The 25104-nt window shown below is 41.6% G+C and overlaps 4 protein-coding genes and 1 long non-coding RNA gene across 6 annotated transcripts; 4 read left to right on the top strand and 1 right to left on the bottom strand.

Annotated features, from left to right (window-relative positions):
* Positions 1 to 236: 236 nt before the first annotated feature.
* Positions 237 to 2106, top strand: LOC125563172. Of its 2 annotated transcripts, none has more exons than XM_048728112.1 (2): positions 237 to 1948; positions 2070 to 2106. In XM_048728112.1, the coding sequence occupies exon 1, from the start codon at positions 283 to 285 to the stop codon at positions 1504 to 1506; it is 1224 nt and encodes a 407-aa protein (XP_048584069.1). In that variant the 5' UTR covers positions 237 to 282; the 3' UTR covers positions 1507 to 1948; positions 2070 to 2106. The 2 variants fall into 2 exon arrangements, with proteins under 2 accessions (XP_048584069.1, XP_048584068.1); XM_048728111.1 differs by having other exon boundaries at positions 2047 to 2106.
* An 11626-nt stretch (positions 2107 to 13732) lies between these two features.
* LOC125563114 lies at positions 13733 to 15184 on the top strand. The gene is made up of 2 exons (XR_007308133.1): positions 13733 to 13917; positions 14533 to 15184. It is a non-coding gene; the product is annotated as an uncharacterized LOC125563114 (long non-coding RNA).
* A 699-nt stretch (positions 15185 to 15883) lies between these two features.
* LOC116619142 lies at positions 15884 to 21452 on the top strand. The gene is made up of 3 exons (XM_032383563.2): positions 15884 to 16153; positions 19916 to 20142; positions 20930 to 21452. Exons 2-3 carry the CDS (start codon positions 19924 to 19926, stop codon positions 21257 to 21259), a joined length of 549 nt encoding a protein of 182 aa, XP_032239454.1. The 5' UTR covers positions 15884 to 16153; positions 19916 to 19923; the 3' UTR covers positions 21260 to 21452.
* LOC116619126 (dentin sialophosphoprotein-like) lies at positions 18560 to 19876 on the top strand. The gene is made up of 3 exons (XM_048727289.1): positions 18560 to 18697; positions 18777 to 19602; positions 19860 to 19876. The coding sequence occupies exons 1-3, from the start codon at positions 18560 to 18562 to the stop codon at positions 19874 to 19876; spliced, it is 981 nt and encodes a 326-aa protein (XP_048583246.1).
* Positions 21453 to 21756: 304 nt separating the features above from the next.
* On the bottom strand, positions 21757 to 23527 carry LOC5513981. The gene has a single exon (XM_001634151.3). It carries the CDS (start codon positions 23336 to 23338, stop codon positions 21854 to 21856), a length of 1485 nt encoding a protein of 494 aa, XP_001634201.2. The 5' UTR covers positions 23339 to 23527; the 3' UTR covers positions 21757 to 21853.
* Positions 23528 to 25104: the final 1577 nt, after the last annotated feature.

Below are 25104 nucleotides of genomic sequence, written 5' to 3'. Positions count from 1 at the left end.
ACAACACAGAGAGAAGCATTCAGCGCTGAACTGAAAGGCGCAAATACAGACCCCGGAAACCCAAGAGAAACAAAGAAAAACGCGAAGAAAGCCCTCAGAGGATCACCGCTATACCGCCTCGACATATTTCTTGACAGTGACGGAATTTTGCGTTTACCTCCGACTCGTGAAACAAAGAAAAACGCGAAGAAAGCCCTCAGAGGATCACCGCTATACCGCCTCGACATATTTCTTGACAGTGACGGAATTTTGCGCGTCGGCGGCCGGCTTAGAAGAGCTGAGATGAACTACGAACAGAAACACACCGTCCTTCTACCCAGAAAGCACCATGTCTCACAGCTAGTCGCCCTCCACCATCACGTCAAAGTGCACCACCAAGGCCGACTAATCACAAGCGGCGCCACACGCCAAGCCGGGTTCTGGCTGATTGGAGGCCACGCCACCGTCACAAAAGCCATCAAAGACTGCGTGACCTGCAAGAAGCTGAGGGGACGCCCACTAGAGCAACGAATGGCAGACCTGCCTCCCGACAGGACTGAAGTCTGCAGCCCGTTTACGAACGTCGGCTTCGACGTATTTGGGCCTTGGTCGGTGAAGTCACGAAAGACAAGAGGAGCCATAGCTAACGCAAAGCGCTGGGGACTAGTATTCACGTGCCTCAGCAGTAGAGCGATCCACATAGAGGTACTCGAGTCCATGGATACTAGCGCCTTTATCTGCGCGCTTAGGAGGTTTTTCGCGCTGCGCGGCCCTGCTAAACTGCTTAGGTGTGATTGCGGCACTAATTTTGTAGGAGCTAAGACCGAACTCGATAGCGCAATGAAGGAGCTTAATAAGGAGGATGCAGAGAGATTCGTCAGAGAGCAAGGATGCGAGTGGATCTTCAACCCCCCACACGCGTCGCATTTCGGAGGTGTATGGGAGAGACAGATCCGCACAATACGACGAGTCCTTGACGGCATGTTTGCAGAGCTAGGGGACCACCAACTGACGCATGATTTGCTAGTAACGCTAATGGCAGAGGTCGCTGCGATCGTGAACGCCAGGCCAATATCAGCTGTACCGATGGACGCTGACCAGCCGCAGCCCCTCTCACCTGCGATGCTTCTAAGCATGAAAGAGCGCCCTACTGGACCCCCTCCAGGCCGTTTCTTGCCCACAGACATCTACGCACGTCGCCGCTGGAGACGCGTCCAGTACCTGGCGGAGCAGTTCTGGTCGAGATGGAGAAGGGAGTACCTCCAGAATCTCCAGCCCCGCCAGAAGTGGAACGGAGCAACGGAGAGTCTGCGCGCAGGCGATATCATACTACTAAGGGACGAGACGGAGCACCGCAACGACTGGCCACTAGGACGAGTAACAGAGGCGGTGAAGAGCGAGGACAGTAGAGTTAGGAAGGCGAAGGTAGAGGTAGTTAGAGACGGAGTCAAGAGGATCTACTTGCGCCCCATCAAGGAACTCATCCTGCTTATCCGAGCAGATGACGACAAAGAGAGCCAAGAGTAGGGTAGAAAAGATTAGAATAGCAAGGATTGAAATCCTTGGGCGAGGAGTGTTATAAACATTGAAAATACAAAAAAGAACGATGATTTAAATTGAACGGATTAGATAGTTTAGACAATTGTTTAGTTGAGTTACCACGGCTTCCTCTATTTTGAGCACAGCCGCCCCTTTCCTATGATTAGACTGATAAGATTTATTGTAGTTTACGCATTTCCCTTTGAGTAAGAGTTTAGGAATGAGGCACGTCCTACTTTAGGACACGTCCCACCTGCCTATAAATTATAGTACCTATTTAGCAATCTTTAAGAGTTGAGCAGAGAAACCGAAGAGAGAAGAGTTGAGTTGAGAGCCAGAGAAGCAGAGTTAGAGAAGTCAGAGTAAAGTTTGAAGAGTTACAAGCTTACTTGGAGCTGTATTTCTTTAAGCCCCGGAGACGAGATCAGACGTAAGTTGAATTTGTAAATATTGATTTAGCCTTTTTGCGATTTACCTGTAGTCCTTAGGTTATTATCCTAAATTTGTGAATTGTTAATCACTTCATAGTTATCACCGCATGTGTTCGATAGTTGGACGAGTTGATTGTAATAAACGCTGTTAAATCAAGCTTGGATGACTGTTCTACACTGTGGTTGACACTAAAACGAGCCCACTGCACACTTCCCACAAGTCGCTGCTTTGGAACCGCTTACAACACTAAGTATTATAGTAAGGGCTACAAAGCTTAATTCAACTAGCGCGGCTGTAAGTAATAGGCCCCACCGATGAGGGAGATTTTTCGTAGCCTGTTGTGCGTTGATAAAATATATCATGACAACCCGAATCATTTGTTTATCTTTTTGTTACGGCCCAATGTTATTTTTAAAATCAAATTTTCACAATTGTTTCCGAGACGAGAGCCTCGCTCTACCCCATGCTAGTTATGGGCCAAAGCGGGGGAGCCGGCAGACGTCCTTGACTTCCAACCACTCGGTCGTATGAAGCCGAAAACCCTAGCTAATAGCGTTCCATGGTTAATATTTTATTCAAAATACAAAAATGAATATCAAACTAATATAGATCGGCAGTGGTGGCTGGCGTCTAGGGATATGGCGCTCAAAACCTTCTGATCGTTAGAATAGTAGAATAATTCTTGCTTACGTCAGGTTTGGGGCTAAACGTGTCCTCTCCTAAGGTTGACGCTAGTACCGTCAACACTAGGGTTTTTGTACACTTGCTTATAGCACCGTAGTTTTTTTGGCACCTCGAAGAAAACGTCCCTGAAAAAGGAAAATAATCCTCTGTTTGGAAAAGAAATCCCCGCGGACCCTGTTCACAAGCTAGCGTACGCGCATCATTCTGAAAAGGCTCTTTCAGTTTCTTTCAGAATAACTTTTTTCCCTACAATACAATAACAATCCGCCGATCACTGATCTGCGCCTTAGGAAAAGCCTCTAAAACTCTGTCCTTTAGTAGAAAACGTTTAAAGGATTTCTCATTCCCAAAATCTCCCAAGCGTGTCTCATGTGCATTGTGGTGCTCGGACATCAGAAAAAAGGTACGTACCATTTTTTACAGCCTCCATATATATAACCTGCTAATATATTATATTCTATAAGCCTGGGAAAATCTCTATACTTTTTTATCATCCTCTCGCTTCCTGGAGACCTTTCCTTTACTTATGCTCCACGGCTTTTTCGATCCCTGAGGTCATCATTAAGACATCTTTAAGGTAATAACATAGTCCTCTATTGCTGCGGCGATTAGTTGGAGGTTGGTTGCTGTCCTGTTAATAGCATGCGATGAGTTCAACCTCATCACTATAATGCACACGTAGGGAGCAATAAGCACTGTTTTTTTTTTTTTTTGTAGTTCCTCTGCTAGTCAGCTTTATTCGTTCTAAAGTGCTTTCGAGCATTAATACCGCAAATTTGTGACAATTTTCTGCCATTTTACGTTATTTGCGAAGGAGTTTCTAATGATGAACATCCAAATCCTCTAATATTCTCAAGCATCACAATCTTAATAACTTTGATTGAGGAGGCAGATCTAAAGCATCTTGTTGGTCTTTGGTGTCTAGTTGACAGACACTTACAAAGCCAATTAGCCAACGCCAAAATACCCGATAATTGCGATAAGCCGCAGATTTATAAGAAATAAATTTAAAATCCAGACAAAAGTATGTTATACAAATTGTATAACCTACATCCTTGATACATCAAGAATGAGCTTGATACATCAAGAATGAGCTTTTTTTTACCTAAAATACGCGATTTTATGAGGTACTTACAGCGTATACTGTGCCAATATATTTTTATTCTTATTATTTTTATTTTTTTTTATAAGTGGTACCGGTGGGCACAGGTCTCAATATTTATAAGCATCCTCTTGACTATCCTTATGCCAAGTTTGGTGCTTTTGTCCGCTATGTAGATTGAAACACTAAGCCACCGGACTAGTAGTTCCAGGGGCGGCGGAGTGGTCCCAAAAGTGGGGGGTTGGGGGGCGAATGGCCGGGGAAGGAGTGGTGGGTGCTGGAAGGATTGCGATTTCGAAAAAGCGGGGGAATGGTACCTGAGTTTGAAATAGAGTACAGCTAAAAATGAATACAAACAGCTAAAAAATGCATAATGTGGTCTTTTATCAAGAAACCGATGTAACACTGAAAAAATAAAAATAAAAAAACGCAAGTTCTTGAAAAAAAAGAATACACATCCGCTCAGAAGAGTTGGTAGGCGCAATCTCCTCCTCCCCCCACCCAAACACACAAACACACACCCTTTTGAAAGTCCCCCCTACCCCTACCCCACCTATGAGTTCAAAAGAGAATAGACTTGCCGTCAGCGGTGGCCTGGTGTCTAGTCATGCGGTTGTGTCACAGCACATCCCAAACTCGAGCAAGATAAAGTTGTTTGCTACTTATTTTGTATTGCTCTCAATTCGTTTGCTCATACACCACCGAGAAAGTGACAAAATCCATCTCTATTAAGATCTATCACAAACAAGTACAACAACGAGTCGGATAGTTACATCCAGAAGCCGGTCCCTGTTCTTGACCTCTTGGCATATTCTACCCTTATCTTCGTAATAAGGAGACATACACAAATACATGGAGACCGTTGTATTTCGACCGTATTAGCGACTAAAATATATGACGTGCATTCTCTATTGAATGGATACTTTAAAACTAAATAATTTTCCTCATAAATGCTTATGGAGGACTTATAACTACAAAATATTCAACTAAACTTTAGTTAACTAACACAAACATTTAGAGAAGTGCCAGGGAGGCCAGGAAAATCCCCACATGGGAGGAAACCAAGACACAAGAACTTCTTCCCCAGTGCAAAAAAATATTACTTAAATTCCTAACGAATTAGTAACTTGTAACAATTCTGAAGCGTCGTGCTTGATATATCTAAACTTTAGATGCCGCGCTTCGCCATCCGGCGTGTTTATCGATTAATTCATTGTTATGAAGGCGGCAAGCAGGATTCGAGGCTGCTCCTGACTTCAAACTATGCAGCCCAAACATATTGACATCAAAAACGAGAGGGCTTAGGAACTTTTCAAATTCGGCCCTAATGTAGTAACAAACGCCCTTGCTGTCACGGAAACGCTCTGTAGTCTTCGACTTAATTATTCTTCATAACTGAAGGAAACAAATTATCTTTCTGAGGCAGAGCACTTAGAAGCCTTTTCGTGATGGCTACCGAGTAAGTGATTTTGTTAGATCTACTAATCAATATAGAATTACGTTTCTAAATTGGTCATTTTTTTTTCTTTAAAGAACTTGGATTAACATAAACCCATCTTTGATAGTGATATCTGATATTTTCATCTTAATAGCTTATCTGAACAGAGGAAACCCGCATAGCCGACAAAAACTATAAATAGAAAACCCAATACCGCGAGACTGTCATTTGCTTGGTAACAACTTACAATGTCTCGAACACTATCTGACGAAATAGGATTTCTTTGGTTTTACTGGTCTAGCTAATCATTTTTAAAAAGAGGGTGCTGTGTAGGCAGCGTCTAATCTCGCTAGCTTGTGCACCCATGTATTACCTTGGGCAACGCCCTCCAAACCCGAGATGCCGCCGCCTTTCTCTGCGGCAGACCTGGTTAACTCCGTATAGAACAATGCTACGTCAAGTGGCTGGTCAGGGGCGGATCCAGGATTTCAAAATTGGGGGTGAATATGGCCGGATAGACGGCCTATAACTGATCCAGTGGTTCTTACAATTCTTCACGCTGAATTGAATTTGTCGCGTCAGCAAAGTCAAGCTGGCAAAGGAGAATGGACCGTAACCCCCCGTCTCTCAGACATTTATTTTCTTCAAACAAAGTGTCTTTTCAATTCATATCAAACACATTCCCCACGGATAGTGTCCTTCGTGCGTATTGCCTTATATGATATTTAGAAAAGCTAAAGTTTTCCCGCTTCCTGACCTACAGAATATATGGTGAAAAATGCCGATTCCTGTCAATTTGAGACTCGCGACAAGAATTGTTAAGAAAAACGTGATCGCTTGGTCGAATTTATCTCACTGATCTTTAAAAGACCTTAGACCCAGGCCTCCAAGAGATTGACTGAGCGGATTTTAAGATTACCCAAATATTGATATGTTTTTTACTCAAAAAGGGGGGTGGATATCCATCCCCACCCCCCCCCCCCCCCTGTATCCGCCGATGGTAGTAGTTTAACGTCAAACGTGGAGCCCATGCGCGCCATCCGTCTAACCTGCGTGGTACTTGGCACAGTTTACTCATCCTTGGCACCGAGAAGTAGGTCAACGGGGCCGGGCAACGACTGCTAAAGTCCAATGTCCTTTGACGTAACGAGTGCCTGCCTCTGATAACGAGTACCCTTTCATGATAACTGAAAGAAATTTTAAAAATGTGAAAAAACATGTGTAGCGACGGGAATGGCACGGATATGCTACAAGCACACCGAAGGTGATGCAGACACCTAACTGGTGATAGACGAACACACACGCACCCAAATGGTGATACGCAATCAAACTAAGAAGGTTATTGACACCCAGATTACTGTACACCTTAAAGGTCCCTGCGCATTCATCGCATTGTAAACCTTAGTGTTTTTTTGGCACTCCCATATTGCACACCTAAATGATGTTTGCGCAACCCCGCATTATACAACTAAATGGCAATTTGTGCAGTTTCACATTCACGCTTAAGTGATGTATATTAAAGATTACTCCATGCACCAACTGGTGTTGGGCCCGAAAAACGATTACCTAAATGCAGCGGTACTCTTGATTTTAAGGGACTCGATTGGGAGATCGTCTCTAATATGATAATCCTTATGACATCCACGAAGTACTAGCCTTGTCAATGAGTGACTATCCTATCTCGCATGACAGATATTGGAAACCCAGGATGCCGCATACATTTGAAAATAGGTGTAACAAAGTGATCTCGACCAAAAGAAGTACATTTTCTCCTTCACACTAACCTTCCTTGATTTTATATATTTTTTTCAGGGTCCGGTACCTATTAAATAGCGCGCTCTGATTGGCTATCCGGACCGCGCGGCGATACCGGACCGCTCACCCCCAAAGCTCGAAATAATGGGTTGATTTGTAAAATGCCCATCGAAAACTTTTTTTTTTTTTTTTTTTACTCTCGAGGTTATAGATCTTCATACTAAAACGGCATTGTATTTGTCATTTTATCTAGAATCATTGACTTTACGGGAAATCGGCTTCAAACTTCCTGTGTTTTGACAATTTCACGCCATAATGATTTTGAAACGCGTGAGACAATTTCAAGTTTGCTGAAATTTTATTTGGGATAGAAAAAGCAGTATATCTTCTGTACATACGAAGAAACACGACAAATCAGTGTAGGAATTTACCTGCATAACCACATTCAAGAGAAGTTCTTTAGTGTGGAGGAAGCGAAAGAAGAAATGTCTACGATCAATTCGAGTTGAGAACGACGTATCAATTGGGCTGTGCCTAAATCCCACCCCCTTGCCGTTTGCCGAATATCGACTGAATTTCCGAAGTACGACCGATCTTCGGAAAATCCAATATGGCGGTTCAGTTGAGTAGACAAGGTGGAAATACTCACAACTTCGCTTCACAGGGATTTTAGATGTAAATAACTATCGAAAAACCAAAGAAGTATTGTAATTAATCTGCAAAGATCTCTTTAAAGAAGAAGGTAAAGTGAAGAAATGTGAAGAAATTAAAGCCAAGCTTTAAAAAAAGTTTTCTCTTTCTTTTAGAAACTCCGTTTGCTTGAGAGAAAAGGGTTTACTGTAGTTTCTACCCCCTCGAGCTTGAATTTAAATTGTGTAACTACACAAAACCGCTACGGGGTGGGATTTGCACGGCTACGGGGTGGCATGTTTTTAGAAACAATGCATACACCCCTAAGGAGTGGGATTAAACGGCTACGGTGTGGGATATTTTCAGAAACAACGCAAACACCTCTAGGGGGTGGAATTACACAGCTACGGTGTGGGATATTTTTACAAACAACGCAAACACCTCTAAGGGGTGGGATTTACACGGCTACGGGGTGGGATATTTTTAGAAAAAAATCAAGCACCTCTAAGGGGTGGTATTTACACGGCTACGGGGTGGGATATTTTTAGAAACAATACATACACCACTATAAGGGGGGGGGATCTACACGGATAAGGGGTGGGATATTTTTAAAATCAATACAAGCACCTCTAAGGGGTGGGATTTACATGGCTATTGGGTGGGATATTTTTAGAAACAATGCATACACCACTATAAGGGGGGGATATACACGAATAAGGGGTGGGATATTTTTAAAAACAATACAAGCACCTCTAAGAGGTGGGATTTACATGGCTATTGGGTGGGATATTTTTAGAAACAATGCATACACCACTGTAAGGGGGGGGGATATACACGGATAAGGGGTGGGATATTTTTAGATAACAATGCAAACACCTCTATAGGGGGGGAATATATTTAAAACAATGCTACCGCCTCTAGGAGGTGGAATTGACAAGACCACTGGCTAAAAGGTTGTTGAAGGTATTTTACTGAAAAGAAACGGAGATAGCATATGTGTATTAAAGCTGTTTTCTCTTTATTGCGTGATCCATGTATCACCTCAGCATTGGGATGTCACTCTGAAACTAATTGAAAGAAAAAAAAAATAAAAAGTAAAATGATTCTTGATGCAGATTGACCTGATTTTCTCTGTGAGTGCAGTGTGCACATTGCAAACAGCTTCTCGCATGACAAAACAAAGCAGTCCATGTCCAGTCCATCCCTTCACAGGCCCATAGCTGTCAACTCTCCCACATTAGGTGGGAGTCTCAATATTTTGAAGCTTTTCTCAAAGCCTAATTTTCTTGAAAATATCGATACATTAACTGTATTCTCCCACATTAGCTATCTTGGTACTTCTGATATATCAACTCTATTTTTTCAAGATTTTTCCTAAAGCAAGGTTGACAGCTAGACAGACACAACATTGATGGCATCAAGTACATACAATTTATAGCCTTGAGGGCAACTTAATTTTACCTGATGAAAGACTGGGCTAATGCCTCTACTGATGTTCACTGCATACTGGAACATTTAAAAAAAAATATATTTGTGACATATTTCACTTAGAAAGTTAGTTTAATTCATGATAATTAATTAGGTATATTTGAAAAGCAGACACATTATTAAGTACTGCTTCATTTGTCGTTCTGTAAAAAACAAAGACGGTAAATTATTGTCAAAATATAGAAGCCTCACAAATTGTTTCTTGGGTGTCTCTACTTTAAAATGTGCAACTACTGCGCATAGTTACAATACTTATAAACACACCACAGTCAACAAAGTTTTCCTGAAGTGGAATGTCCTCAGCATTGGTGAGAATTGGGGGAGGTACTTGGGCTATTTTATTATCTAATTTTTTTTTTGCCTTCCTGGCTCAAATAATTTACTCTCCTGCAAGCTGAAATGCTGAAAATAATGTATGCTATAATGGCTGATGGGCAAAGTGTTCTTACAAAAGTAAACCACAGGCTACCCAAAAAAATCATAAAAATACTTACCATTTTAAATTCAAAGCAGCAGTTCAGATTCATTGTTGTAATTTTTCCAGTATATTCACTGTCAAAACACCCTAATCACAAAACATGGCTGGTGTTTTGGCCCTTTTTCCCTGAAAATGCTACACATATATTTTCTTTGACTTTAGATCACAAGTCCTGTTCAAGTGAAAAAAAATTGTGATATTCAGTGATATTCACCAACTAGAAATACACTACTACAGGATTACCTAGTACTTGTGTTAAACAGTTGCTGAACCAGTCAAGTTCAGCAACTGCTTAACCAAGACATTATGCCTTGATGTTTCAAACAATGCTCTGCGTTCAATCTCCAGACTAGCAGTCTGCTTTTACACATCAGGAAAGTGCCCTAGGACATCATTAAGTCTATTGGGGCATATAGTGCGGTGCTTATGGCTGTTTGCATGCTTAAGCTGGTCCAATGGGATAATTTCTTGCTCAGGTTTCAAAGAATGAAAAACAAATTTTCAATACTCTCCAATGTGATGGGAAAAAAACTGCTATAAGAATGGGTGAGTCAATGTTTATGTAAGACTCCCATGATGCAATATAGGCATGGAAAGAGGTCGAAATGACTATTTTGGCACAGAGATATGAGTTTATAATTCTTGTTGATGGCTGTAAAAAGGCACCTGTTGGAACGCAAAGAAGGTATCGGGGCTTAATCTGTGTTTGCTCGTCTTTATTCATAGTTCTGAATTTGAGTTTTTTCATGGGAAATGCTTCTGAATTTAAGCATTTGTAAACAAATTAGTCAGAAATCATGGTTGATATATTGACAAAAGTGTCAATTCTATTACATTGACTGAATGCACTTTAGAAGATCATCTATCTCTTGGATGAAGCCTCAGGTATCCAGATCTGTTGATGTTTAGTTTGCATTCATGATGTTTCAGAGTTAGGACTATATTTTATTGATGTCTGGGGGTGATCATTAAGATAGATTCTTCGGGGATAGATCACTAAGATAATTTTAGGTTTTAGTGAACTAGGATTTACATGGCTTATTATATTTAATACTTATTCATTTCTTGAGCCAGAAAGAACCCCTTAGCTGATATGGTCCACGTCTCAACATGAGCAGTAAGTTACAATCACTAGTAATATTTTTCATAATAAATTTTCATCCGGATACTTTTGAAAACGCTGTCGAAAGTGAGGGGCCGTCCACCCTAACACGGATTCCTTTTGATACGTTTAGGCCTTCCGTGCACACTAACACGGATTAGTTTGGATCCGTATACTTTTTGATACGTTTAGGCCTTCCGTCCACACTAACACGGATCCGTATACTTTTTGATACGTTTAGGCCTTCCGTCCACACTAACACGGATTCGTTTGAATCCGCATACTTTTTGATACGTTTAGGCCTTCCGTCCACACTAGCACGGATTCGTTTGGATCCGTATACTTTTTGATACGTTTAGGCCTTCCGTCCACACTAAAACGAATCCGTATACTTTTTGATACGTTTAGGCCTTCCGTCCACACTAACACGGATTCGTTTGAATCCGAATACTTTTTGATACGTTTAGGCCTTCCGTCCACACTAACACGGATTCGTTTGAATCCGTATACTTTTTGATAACACGGATCCGTATACTTTTTGATACGTTTAGGCCTTCCGTCCACACTAAAACGAATCCGTATACTTTTTGATACGTTTAGGCCTTCCGTCCACACTAACACGGATTCGTTTGAATCCGTATACTTTTTTATACGTTTAGGCCTTCCGTCTACACTAACACGGATTTGTTTGAATCCGTATACTTTTTGATACGTTAAGGCCTTCCGTCCACACTAACACGCCCGCTGGATCCAGCGAATCCGGAAAATTTTGAAAACGCCTTTGAAAGGGAATCAAAATGAATCCGTGTACTTTGGTCCGTAGTGTGGACGGTCGAATCCGTATCAAAATGAAAACGAAGGCATCATATCGCAGGCGCGCCTGCTGCTTTGAGCATGCACATATCATAACAATGACGTCACCCTATACCTTTCAGCGTTTTCAAACGTTTGAATCCGTGTTAGTGTGGACGAGTAGATCCAGGCGAAAACGATAGTGTGGACGCGAATCAAGTAATACGTTTTTGGCGAAACGAATCCGGATACTTTTGAATCCGTGTTAGTGTGGACTACCCGTAAATCCCACCCCTTTGGGGTGTTTGCATTGTTTCTAAAAGAATATCCCACCCCGTAGCCGTGCAATCCCATCCCTTAGAAGTGTATGCATTGTTTCTAAAAAAATATCCCACCCCGTAGCCGTGTAAATCCCACCCCTTAGAGGTGTTTGCATTGTTTCTAAAAAAATATCCCACACCGTAGCCTTGTAAATCCCACCCCGTAGCGATTTTGTGTAGTTACACAATTTATATTCGAGCTCGAGGAGGTAGAAACTACAGTAAACCCTTTTCTCTCAAACAAACGGAATTTCTAAAAAAAAATGAGAAAACTGTTTTCCAAAAATTTGGCTTTAGTTTCTTCACGTGCGATGTCCGTGTTTTTCTCGGTAGCGTGTTCTTTACCTTCTTCTTCAAATAGATTTTTTCAGATTAAGGTTACGGGGCATAATAAAGGGAATGTAGTAAGGAATTTAATGATGCAAAACTATTTTTTCGATAGAATTTTCACTTCAAGGTTCCCCGTAAACAATGCAGTCATACGTCTTTACGGTTTATATAATATTGCGCAATATTATGCAATAAATACTGGACCCTCTTTCAAGCAAGCCAGAATGTCGAGTGCAAAGAGAGTCCCAGGTCTGGACTAGGCTTTAGCCACGACAAGAATAATGCAAAAACTTTATCATTTCACGGTGTCGGCCGCGAGTAAGAAGAGCTAAACGCGGGAAAAATTAGACGCAAGGTTCCCGTGAGTGTAAATACAAAAACACTAAAAACTAAAATAATTGCAAGTTTTGATGTAACTTTCGAAGTATGTAGCATTCTCAGAAAGTGCTAAAATATATTCTTGTATAATTATTTCACTGAGGTGGCGTTTTGCTAAGTTATTGCAAATTGTGCTGGCTCCACGGGGAGGCGGGTGACACCACAGGGTACCCACGCAATGACCAAAAAACTGAGTCGCATAGTTATATACCACTTCTCTATACTTATGGAGCTTTGCACGGGGCATACGGCCGCGCTGGCTCTGCTATCAATTGGGACTAAAATATTTAACAAAATCGTTGGCCAAAACTCAGAGCATGTCTTCATTGGAGGTTCTGCATTTCTTGAGGATTAAAAAAAGCCTTGTATGGAAATACAAAATGGAGTTTATTGAATGATCACGAGCAAAGAAAATCTTCACGAACATCGACGAAAGTCAACCCTTGGCTTCGGTCAATATTTTAAGACCTCGGTCACGGTATTTCACGATACTGACCTCCCAGCATACTATATACAAAAAACGTTTCGTACTTACCAAGAGACCATGATGTATCTGTTGTACTTACCTAATCCGTCTACATGATAAGCACAACACGCGTATAATAGGATGTGTATTTACATATTTCTTAAAGATATGGGTAAGCTTATTTACCGAGAAGAAGCTAAAAACAAACAGGGGGTCACTAAACTTCATTTTAGACAATAACATGATAGAAAGCAAGGCTATAATACAATTTGCAGTAATAAAATTAGCAATTGGCCTTTCTGCTGCCAAATACATAAATGAAACTTCGTGTACAAAAAAGGCCGACGTGAGTACATTAAAATTTACAAGGTGCGCGTGGGCTTCCTGTTATGTGCATTTGCGAGTACACAGTTCAGCTGGTACCACAGGTATCCCAGTAAAAGCGATGCTTGAATGAAAATTTTTTTTTCGTTTTTTGTTGATGATGAATTATCTCGTTCTGTTTTAGAGGTTTTATAAGGAGCAGGTTATTCTTCATCTTTCTCAAATTCTCTGGGTGAACTTGGAAAACAGCCTTTTGTATCGCGCGAAAAGAAAAAATACCTGAACAAAAAAAAATAACTAGGTTAGAGCAGGAAACACTTCCCTGGTTAGAGTAAATTTCTATACAAGATTTTTTGCAGTGATATGTGTAAAACATAATTTTTAAAAAAAAAAAAAACATTTTCCCGTGGTTGCTGAAACCTGAGAAGATTTAGTCATGCGCAAAAACCATACATCAATAAATGGCTGTCCTTTTCTAAATGGTCTAAAAGAGTCTGGGGCGAGCGCGAGGGAAACCTGTGATGTTCTTAAAACTCTAGGGCATGGACCTGTTTCAAAATATCAGCCTGCAAAATCATTATAAACACGAATTCTAGCAAGTTTGCGCAGAAATTCCCGACGTAAACAGTTCTATGGCGACAAAAAAGCGAAAAATTGCAGGAAGCGGACTTTCAAATATGGTATGTAATGTCCTAATAAGAATATGACCGAGCAAGCTAGAAAAACGACTGTTTTCAAAACAAAATTAATTGATGATAAACTATAATTATTGCTGTAACTTTAATTTTACTTCAACTATTTATTCAACCGGATTCAAAATTGCATTCGCCAAAGGGTCAGCTGCTAGACCGAGACGAATCCCAATACTCGTATTCTACACCAGAATTTATATCAAAATGTGGATAATGTAATTTGTTTGACATAGGATGTTTATAGGGTTTTTGAAATGTACTAGTTAGTATTTATGGCATAAACTGCTTTTTAGATAAGCTTTTTATACTTATCAAAATGGCATGGAACTTCCACTTATCAATTGGGGATGAAAAATGAGACGTATTTCATGGTATCGCGAAGGAAACTCGTGCGTATGTCAACTGAATGAATTTTAACACCATAAGTCTCAGGCATTGATAGCCTCCTTCCGCAGGCGTCTCTGAAAGGCTAATTCCTCTACGAGGGAATCTAAATAGCTAGGCGGCGGGCCTTCACACAAGAGGGGGTTGGGGGTGCTAAATTGCGCGCTCTGGTCGCTTCGTCTAAGGTTCCCAAGCTTCATTCGCAATGTCTATTTTCAGTTGTTTTTTAGGCAAAGGCGTTTTTGCCTGCGGAGACGGCTAAGATGCTGACGTACAGACGCGCACGATCTAACAGCACCAGTCCACAATCTAACAAGAGGATTACAATCGCTATCAAGTGATTACTTCATTATCATTATGTTATTGTCTTTAAGTGGTCACAAACAATGTATTTCATTTCAACAATTTGCACTAGAACCTGCCGGAAGGAGTAGCAACGCGCCACGTTTTATAATTCTGACAAAAAGAACTAGGAGTCTCCCAATTGCTCAATAAATCTACTGATTAACAGGTGCAAGTAAAGAGTCACAAAACAAAGCTGTGGTAATATTTCTCTAATCTTCAATACAAGGGCCTTTTAGCAAAATATTTCAAGTTTATGGGACACTAGATCAAAATTGGTTTTCCCTTGAAATAAAATATCATGTAATACTTTGGTAGTTTTATCTTTGTGGATTATTTTACCCCTTTCTCTGAAATGTCATCACTTTACCTGTGCTTGTGTGAACATCTGTCAACATGGTTTTATGTGTTTATGTAATTTGTATATTATGCTTATATATTCCAAGATGACTCCCTACATCATGTTAGGGTTTGCTAAAGGATACTTCAACAAAATTCAAGAAAATAAGTTTATCAGAAAGCGTATAATGAAAAGGAGATAAAAAATAAAAAACAAAAAACGCCGCTCGTACCGGATCATGATCGTGTCTTCTCTCTGTGTTTGTCCAGTTAGTGTTAGACGTGTGTCCATCCCCCGCCAAACAATGCCCAAGAGGCGAGAGCGCTTCCGTCAGAACCTAACGCTCGACAAAGGGTTCATGGAGATTTTGAACTGACAAACTGCGGATGTAGATATTATATTTGTTTTTTTCTTTTAGCCTGCTGACTAGGGCATGAAATGCTTAGACAAAGGACGGACACTTTTTCTGGTAATTCTAACCACAGAATTCATTCATCAAGAGATGTTCTTTTCATGGGTTCAAACAAAATTAGAAATCAATTTTCAGGTTAAAACGGCTAGGAATTGAACGAAACAAAATAAAATGATATAGCTACACTCGAAAACACAAACTTACATTTTATTACATTTTTCTTTGCTATTTTTATTAACGCCTGCGTAATTTACTTCCTGACAATACGATCCTTGACGTGCTTACACTTCTAAGGTGAAAACTTGAAAGATTAAATGAGCTGTTAATTTTAAACCAACCTTTGGAATTGCTGTTTTAATTGGTTTAGAATTAGGCATAGTCCACGATTTGCAACCCGCAATGTCCTTCGATCTTTAACAATCTCTTCATTTGCCTTTAAAACACATTCTCTTGATGTACTGGTAATGAAATGCTCTCTTGAATTTCATACGCCGATCCGTCAATACAATCCCAAATGGAAGAAGCTCTAATTTTCTTTTTAATTACCAGATTGTGTTTTACAGTCGATTTGTATCGGAAGTCACGGGACTAAATTTCGCAAGCGTTGGAACTCGATTCTCGAATATCAGCTAAAGCCATGGGTACATAAGCTCTCTCTGCGTGCAACTTCAGCACGAATCTGTCAAGTCTCAGGAGCTTTCTTCCCCGGACGTGTCAATAAACTACAGACTTATCTACATTATTTGGTAAGTTTTACTCAAAAGAGCTGCTGGCATTGTTCAGAATACTTAAGCTCTAGATAAATAGGAGCAAAATTGTCATATATGGAGTTAAATTTTTTTTTCTAACTGTTATACACGTGTGAGAGATATTTTTCATATGGCGTTGAATAGATGAAGGCTTCTGTATTGAAAGGTTGCTTTTCTTGCCTACGAGATGTGATTGGTTCAGGAGTAAAATCAAATTATAGGACGAGGTTAGGGAAGAGAGAAAAAGTGAAGCATTTTATCGTTTTTCAGTTTTGACAGTTGCTCTGCATGAGAATGCCGTTTTTTTGGAGAACTTGAAATGTGTCTGTTTGTGGCAAAATTAAGTATCATTCTTTCGCAATAAGAGCATGGCCGGGAATATAGGAATTAGCATAGTTTTTTTTATCTTATGTAACATCTTATGAGGTTTTTTTTTTTTTTTTTTTGCGCCCTGCGACCTTTGTGATAAAAAAAACTACTAATTCTAATCTTAAGTTTTTGATATTTACTTTTTTTTAATTTTGTTGATTCCCTCGTTTGAGCAATTATTAGTAAACAAAGAAGGGTTCTCATTTTTCTCACTCCGTTAAAAATACTGTTCTTCGGTTCAAAGGAGGGTAACCGAAGAACTTAAAACAACCTGTTTTACCGGTTTGCTTGGATGCGATTAGGCATAATGCATTAATTACCTACATTGTTGCGTAGATATAAGTAAAAGCTTTTTTAACGACTCTGTAACAAAAGTCGATTCCCGGTAATTACTACAGAAAGAGGTATAGTATCAATGAATTAATAGCAGTCATGTATCACAAAGGCCTATATATTATGCCTCTTTCCCCTTCTTGTATTTGCGCGCATGATTCGTTTCCTTTTTTTTTTATTCGCCTTTTTTACTATCCTTGGCAACACTGGAGATTTTCTGTTTTACCGTTTTGGTTACCGAGGATGGGTGTTACCTGGTTTCCAACTTCGCCTGGTTTTCAACTTCGCTTATATCTAAATTTCATATCTTCTAAATTTCTTTAAAATTTGGAATTTAGTCAGAGGAACTCCTTGTATGCGAAATCTTGAGCTTATAAATTGAGAATTGGAAAATTTCATGCCATTTTTTTGCTCTGTCCTCGACACCGATTCAAAGGTTGAGCCAAATACCATGTATGTTTGATTTTGTGCGACAAAAACTTCGCATCAGGTCAACTTTTATTACTCTCAACGACGACGTTTTAATCAAACTTGAACCCAATGTATTTGCGTCGATACAAACACACATTTGATTCGGCACGACAGGAGCGCGACGTATGAATTAGGGGCCTTAACTCTCCAGCATAAGGCTCTAGTTACCTTCATAATAGGAGCGAGGACTCTCGTTAGGAGATTGTAGGGCGTATTCAGATGCTAAAACAACCATGGGTTATTCTTATGAGTTGATTATTTTATGGGGCATGTCTTATACATCGATCGATGACAATGACACAAATGCAATGTTTGAGTAAGCGGGGTTCTACTGTGATCTCCAGTTAACCTGACGAGAATTATATTCCTTAAAAGTATGATATTCCTAAAATATATGATATTCCTAAAAAGCCCAGGAAGTTGAAGGTTTTAGCTGATACAGATGATATTTTATTTAGAACATTCAACAATTCTTAATAAGACCACGAAATGTAGTGCTAAATTGGGTAGAGTTAAGTCTAGTAGGACAGACCAAGCGACATTTAATTTGGTGAAATTTGTGGGTGTTTGCGCAGCAGTCTTTAGTTCGATTTTTTAAATCAGCCGTACATTAGTTCTCAATAAGCATTGACGCAATTTCCCCTCATCATGATTTGCCCTCAGTGTTCAAGAGTGTTCCAGCACGTCCATGATGTTTCGTGCCGTCACTTGTCCAGACAATGATGTCAATTACCTATCAAGTACCTGGAAAATGATGATATGACTCACCCGCAGCTCACATGCAGCTTTAAAACACTTGACCAAATGATAGTACTCGGTGCAAAGCTGCAGTACACAATGATAGTACTCGGTGATGGAAAGCTGTAGAACACTTGATCAAATGATAGTACTCGGTGGGAAAGCTGTAGAACACTTAACCAGATGATAGTCTCAATGGGAATCTTCTCGTCAAACTTCCTGTTTATTACACCATATTTTCTCAATCCCGCTCACTGTCCGTATTTAGAAGTGCGTGTTATGAGGAGTAAAAAAACATGGCGGTTTTTATTACAAGAACAATTTTGGTCAACATTAGCACATTTAAAGTTGGTTATTATTTTAAAATTCGGAGATCATTAGATTTGTCTCTCCTTGTGTCTGTCGTTGAGTTCGGGATAAGGATAAAAGGTGATAAAGCCTGATCCGTGGTCGGCTTTTAAAAACTTCAAAAAGTGAAGTAAAAACAGCAAGATGGCGAATAGCCTTGTTGTGTACATGCCAACACGTAGGGCAAACAACCTGAAAACAATCCAGCCAATCAGCCATCAGTATAAAGGGGATTTGCGTTGCCAGCCAATCAGCTCCCAGTTTGTCCCTACAATAATATCTGTGATTTGTCTGGAAAATAGATTAATCTTCGAAAGTATGTTATAAAAGGTTAGCGAGATTAGATGTTGTCTTAAAATAGCGCTCAGACCAGACCAGTAGCTCAGACCAGACCAGTAGCTCAGACCAGACCAGTAGCTCAGACCAGACCAGTAGCTCAGACCAGACCAGTAGCTCAGACCAGACCAGTAGCTCAGACCAGACCAGTAGCTCAGACCAGACCAGTAGCTCAGACCAGACCAGTAGCTCAGACCAGACCAGTAGCTCAGACCAGACCAGTAGCTCAGACCAGACCAGTAGCTCAGACCAGACCAGTAGCTCAGACCAGACCAGTAGCTCAGACCAGACCAGTAGCTCAGACCAGACCAGTAGCTCAGACCAGACCAGTAGCTCAGACCAGACCAGTAGCTCAGACCAGACCAGTAGCTCAGACCAGACCAGTAGCTCAGACCAGACCAGTAGCTCAGACCAGACCAGTAGCTCAGACCAGACCAGTAGCTCAGACCAGACCAGTAGCTCAGACCAGACCAGTAGCTCAGACCAGACCAGTAGCTCAGACCAGACCAGTAGCTCAGACCAGACCAGTAGCTCAGACCAGACCAGTAGCTCAGACCAGACCAGTAGCTCAGACCAGACCAGTAGCTCAGACCAGACCAGTAGCTCAGACCAGACCAGTAGCTCAGACCAGACCAGTAGCTCAGACCAGACCAGTAGCTCAGACCAGACCAGTAGCTCAGACCAGACCAGTAGCTCAGACCAGACCAGTAGCTCAGACCAGACCAGTAGCTCAGACCAGACCAGTAGCTCAGACCAGACCAGTAGCTCAGACCAGACCAGTAGCTCAGACCAGACCAGTAGCTCAGACCAGACCAGTAGCTCAGACCAGACCAGTAGCTCAGGCCAGAAAGGTACTTCTGTCACAAAATTTGTTGTTTGCTTACATGGATTCTTTGAAATATGTCACAAATAACTTTAGTTGAGTGGAGAAGACGTTGATTTGACTCCTGACAACGTATTTTGAGGATTCCTCCAAAGAGACGCTTTCCTAAACAAATAACGATCGAAGACCCTTGCTAACATAACCATAATCCACTGCATTGCTCTCATTTTACAAATCTCTTTGTTCACCATTAACTCTCATATTCACAGATGAAATTCCCTGCAGGTCGACCGTTTCATTGACTTTTCTTCTTTAACCTTTTAGCATTTTTTTTATTCCAGATTTGACAATGAATTCCATTCCTGTTCTGCTGGTACTTCTTGGCGCGTTTGCAGAAATAGTCTTCAGCGCGCCGGCACGAGACGAGGACCTCGTTTACACAACCATAGACTGTCCTGTCGGTATATGGGTCTGTCAAAAGCGGAGAAGTGAGATCGCGCAGCCAGTCAGGAGGGAGCCGAGGGTGGACTGCCCCCCCGGTGTGTGGACATGCCAAAAGAAACGAGAGGTGAGACCTACACTGTGCGGCTATCTATAGAACAAAACTTTCAACAAAAGAAGCTAAACATAGAACGGAATGTGATGTAATAGAAACTAACTTGGAACAAAAAAGTTATGTAATAGAAACCGAACTTAGAACAAAACGTTAAGTAACAGAAAGTGGGTTATTCAGAAGAGCCCCGAATGCCCCACGAAATTCTGATGTTCTTTTATGCTCGCGCAAAGTGCTCTTGTGATCGCATCCCTGATTCCTAGTGGCCATGGTCTTCAAGCTTTTTGCGGCAGGTTTTGCAAATTTACATAAACGCACAGCTGATATCAATGGGAACCTTGATGAAGTACCGCACGCTTTCAGGATCGTTTTCCGGTTCCTTCGAGACACGACTCCTTTTTTTCTCGCCTTTGCACCGAGGGATTTTCTCCACGAAAAGCAAAAATTCCGTTCTTATCTAAGCTTTGTTCCAGGGACAGGTAAGAGCAGTATGCGTTTGACTCAGGACTACAATAAAATTTAGAGGGACTAATAATAAGTTTATCTAGTACTATCTCTTCCGTAGAAATTTTCTTCCGCCACACCTAATGTTCAATCTCATTGGGGTAAGAATTGCTATTGAACAAACCCATTCAAAGTGCCATTCCTTAGTTATTTTGATCACCCCCGTCCGTTTTTTGGTGTGTGGGACCCCCCCCCCCCCACCCCCCACACCCCTAGGAAAATCCCATATATAAGGATGGTATTTAACTCCCCACATAACACATGCTTTAATTAATTAAGTGTGCGTATTTACACGTAGGAAGCTCAACAAGAGCCACTAGCACCAGAAGCAATTCCTGAGAATGCCGTGGAGTCTGACGCGGATAACCTTTGCCCGCCCGGCGTATGGACTTGTGGGAGCAGCGGCCGTAAAAAGCGACAGGCAGAGATGCCCGCCCCAGTTTCCACCGTCCAAGAGGAAACCGAGAGGAGCATCAACATGTGTCCGCCTGGGATCTGGGTCTGCGACAGGAAGAGAGAGCTCAAGCGACAGAGGGAGCAGAGAAGGCAAGCTGCGATGGAAAAGCTTGATCTATCAGCTTTCAAGAAGGTCAAAAAGCCTTGTCCTCCGGGGATTTGGGTTTGCTAGAAAACATGGAATGTGGAAGTGGAATTGGATCGATCCAAAGGAAATCACTGACAGCCCGAACGCGCGCGAAAAAAGTTACGTAACAGCATACTGAAAAAAAAAACAAGAACAAAAACAAAGGAAAAACCCACAGAGGTTAAAGACAAAGTAAAGATAATATTTCATTGAATAAACCGATTGTTTAGTACGAGGACACAATAGTTTCCAGGAATTTTTCTGTTTTAGCGTGCCCTCTATGGATAAGTTATTAATATTTATGATGACTCTGTGACGTCATAACTGGCACATGTCACTCAAACAAGACATTATAATAAAATAGTTCCGGGCAAGGTCAGCAATTTGTGCGCAGCCAAGGCATTTGACCCATAGCGTTATAAACATCATGCTTTAGCGATGGTCACGTCACTTCATCTACCTCTCGTACACTATAACTCAAATCAAAGATGGCCTCCGCTTTGGGCAGAAAGTTGGATTCCAACGCGTAAAAAAACACTAACTTCGTTTATGCGTTTCTATTTCCAAGCCATAGCTTTTTAATCGATATAACAATTGCATATTTCTATTCAAGTATCAAAAGTTTGATAATTGTATCATTCATGTGACTTTCCTACGTGAGAACTCAGGGGGCCCTACTAAGATCCCGCTGATTATAAACATCCCCTTTCCCTTAGTAACTATCGATAAGGTGTGTATCCCAGGCTCCACGCGGTCTGCTATGGTATATAATTCGTTGCTTCCTCCAGGTTGCGCCTTGTTCACAATATTTATAGCGTCCGACTCGCTGTTGTCGACCCATATCTTCGCGTCTCCTCCATTGTACACGTTATGAATTAGTGCTATCACAGACCGCCGTTTGTCTGTGGCAGAATTCCAAGGTTTTACATTAATCTGGAAAACAACCCTCCCCCCAGAGGCGGTGTTTGCCCATCCACTCTGTCGATCCTTTCTTGGTGATTGTTTCGGATTTCCTTCATAACCATTAGCGTAAAATTTGAATCGCGTTTTAGTTAGAACTTTCACGGATAGAGTCGGTTTATTGATGCCTGTCTCGCTATATGGAGTAATGCTCGACCAGCATTGAGGGTTAACCAGTAATTTCGTCTCTTCTTTCACAAACAGAGACAGAGCTTTTGTTGGGTACGACTGGGCCATGTTAGCACCTTGTTTCGTGACGTCATCAAGTACTGACTTTACGTAGTTTGTCATAAGAAATGCGATTTGCGCATGTGTCTTTTCTCCCACATGGTGTTGATCTGTGCTCACATATCCCTTTTGTGACTCGTCAAAACGAGGTTTTCCGTCTACTGTTGGGCAAACAAAGTCTTTCATAGAAAACGAAGTGACGCCATACTGTGCTGCGACGTCGTACAGCCCGAAATCCTCCAGATTAACGCACTCAGGGTTCATGACCTTCTTCGTCTTAGGGTCCTTCCCGAGACGGCTAACAAGGTTAACGTACCAGATGGCCGGCTGGGAAGGGTGATTATACAATACTCGAGTTAGCTGTTCGAGTGGTTCCGCCTTTCCTGCGGTGTTATAGTTCACTGCGGCTTCAACAATGGCAATGTCGATTTGTTTAGGGTTCGCTAAAAACGTGTCATAGCAATACGCAAAGAAGTAACTCCCGGTTCCCCCAATAGCGATAAGATCTTCGCTCATTTGAGATCCAGTTTGTGCTGCTACTATATTATTCCACCAATCAACAAACAACCGAAAGTATCGTTTATTCATCTTGTGCGTGTTCTTGTCCATGCCACCACCAGCACTGTTAGAACCACCGATAATTACAACTCTGATAGGCTCCCCTCGCAAAGCCTTTACAAGTATGTTCCTCAATTTGCTCGGGTCGCCTTTATGAAGGCCAGAGGTGTTTCCAGGATCGAGGTCTTTGTAATTTTCGGCGTTCTTGGTATCACTTTGTGAAGCGAGGGATATTTGATCGTTCCGAGACCGCCTGCCTATCGGGATGTCCTGTCTTTGCCGGTGGCTGAATCTAATTCCATTCAAGCCAAAAGAGAATACCCATAGTACACCAATAGACGAAATAATGATAAGGATTATATACAACAGTTTCGGCATTTTCTAGCATAAGAGCTCTAGGATAAGACTCCTATCCAAGACCAAAGATCAAATTACAGATTAAACATCGACGTCTCAATTTTCAGTTGCAGTCAAAACATTTGCGGGGGTTCTCCCTGAGAGCTATCCCTCTTCACAGAGTCTTTCGCTTTTTTGTCTCTTACTTAGTGAATATTTTATTATTGTAATAGTCAGAGGTTCTCTTGATCGGATAGCAGGTTCTCTTAAGTCTTACCGAGCTGCCGTGAACGGGTTGCGATGCGCTAGAATGAACGCTTAACAGGTTTTCAAGCCTTTTTCAACCCGTAGGGAATAGCTTTATTCATGACACGCTAAGTAATCGCTCGTTTTTTCTTCTCCGATCACTTCTGGTATTCTTTGCTTGAAAGCATGGAAAGGAAAATGTGAAAAACAAATGATCCATGCTATGCAATACCCTGGTACCGAGGCTCAGGACGAAAAAGAACTATTTTATGACCGCGACAAAATCAAGCATTTCCTACAGCTGCAAGCCACATTTACGGCTCTCGTAATGGGATTCGGAAATTGTTATCGAATTCGCTGGGGGCCGTGTCCGGGGGATTCATGTCGCGTGCAAGCCGATCCAGTGTTCCTCGACCGTACTTGCTACAGGACTCCCATTGCTCGAAACTAAAACATTTCCCAATAAACTTAGAACCAATTATAATTTCACAAGTTGCGCAGATCTTTCGCAAGTGCAGCCTTTGACAGAGAGTACTGTACCAAATCTAAAGCATCTCAATTTTAACGCCAAGAAAAAAGTAAATTGCCAATTAATAGGACTTGGGAGGGTGTGTGTGTGTGGTGGGGGGGGGGGGGGGGGGGGGGGATTGGGGCTTGTCAAAAAAGGGTTTGGTGGTTTAGTGGTCAGGGGCGGCGGACGGGGAGGGGGGAAAGCGCTTGCCCCCCCCCCCCCCCCCCCCCTCGCCCATTTTTCTAAGCGAATGGTTTTATTTTTCTACATGAACGCACGGTTTTTGCATGTACCTAAATAATGTTGAAATATGTTGTTTGAAATTGTTTGTATTTTTTTATCTGTACTCTATGTCAAACCCATTTACCCCCACTATGGAACCACAATCCTCTCGAACCCCCCCCCCCCCCCCCCCCCCCCCCCCCCCCCCCCCCCCCCCCCCCCACTACTGGGAACATTCCATCGTCGGTGCTGGTTTAATTTGGAGATAACTGTTTCCGGGGTTTCGAGAATTCCTGTCTCGCGCTAAAATGTTTCTCTGCTAGGAGATCGAATGATTATCGTAAAAACGCGGGATAGGATGATTTCTACAACACTTGCACGTAATCTCGCTTTCTGATTGGTTGTTAGCTATGGTAAACCATAGCTATTCATCATTCACACAACCCTTGCAGGTTATCACTAAGCGAGAGACGAAAAACCTTGATTCAAACTCTCGTAATTTGGTTCTAAATCTTTTCTAGTAAATGTATTTTCCATCCTTACAAAAGGACACTAAATGTAACGAAAACTGCAGGGTTTTGAAGCCAAAGTTTCAATTTTCGTTTATCTGCGCGCTTTGCAAACACCGGTTGCATGCGCTCGCATACGCCATTTCAAACGAGCGCGCGCTGTTTTGATTTTGTATTTCCCATAGTTTCCCGTGGTATGTACTCTTAAACACCACGACGCGCCCTCTTGGCTTCACAACATTCTGATCATGAGGAGATTAATATTGTTGTGTATAAGAGTACATACCACGGAAAACTATGGGAAATTTGTTAATTTACAG

This window comes from Nematostella vectensis, chromosome 5 (genome assembly GCF_932526225.1).
Source record: "Nematostella vectensis chromosome 5, jaNemVect1.1, whole genome shotgun sequence".
In the NCBI taxonomy this organism is placed as follows: domain Eukaryota; kingdom Metazoa; phylum Cnidaria; class Anthozoa; order Actiniaria; family Edwardsiidae; genus Nematostella; species Nematostella vectensis.
The sequence above is the reverse complement of the archived record's forward strand: the minus strand, read 5'-3'. Positions and strand labels throughout refer to the sequence as shown.

Excerpts from the sequence above, each read along its gene's own strand:
- LOC125563172 (XM_048728112.1), top strand. The coding sequence starts at position 283 with ATGAACTACGAACAGAAACACACCGTCCTTCTACCCAGAAAGCACCAT.
- LOC116619126 (XM_048727289.1), top strand. The coding sequence starts at position 18,560 with ATGGCGAATAGCCTTGTTGTGTACATGCCAACACGTAGGGCAAACAAC. Across the intron at positions 18,698-18,776 it reads TTGTCCCTACAATAATATCT|CGCTCAGACCAGACCAGTAG; the intron begins GTGATTTGTCTG and ends GTCTTAAAATAG.
- LOC116619142 (XM_032383563.2), top strand. The coding sequence starts at position 19,924 with ATGAATTCCATTCCTGTTCTGCTGGTACTTCTTGGCGCGTTTGCAGAA. Across the intron at positions 20,143-20,929 it reads CATGCCAAAAGAAACGAGAG|GAAGCTCAACAAGAGCCACT; the intron begins GTGAGACCTACA and ends ATTTACACGTAG.
- LOC5513981 (XM_001634151.3), bottom strand. The coding sequence starts at position 23,338 with ATGCCGAAACTGTTGTATATAATCCTTATCATTATTTCGTCTATTGGT.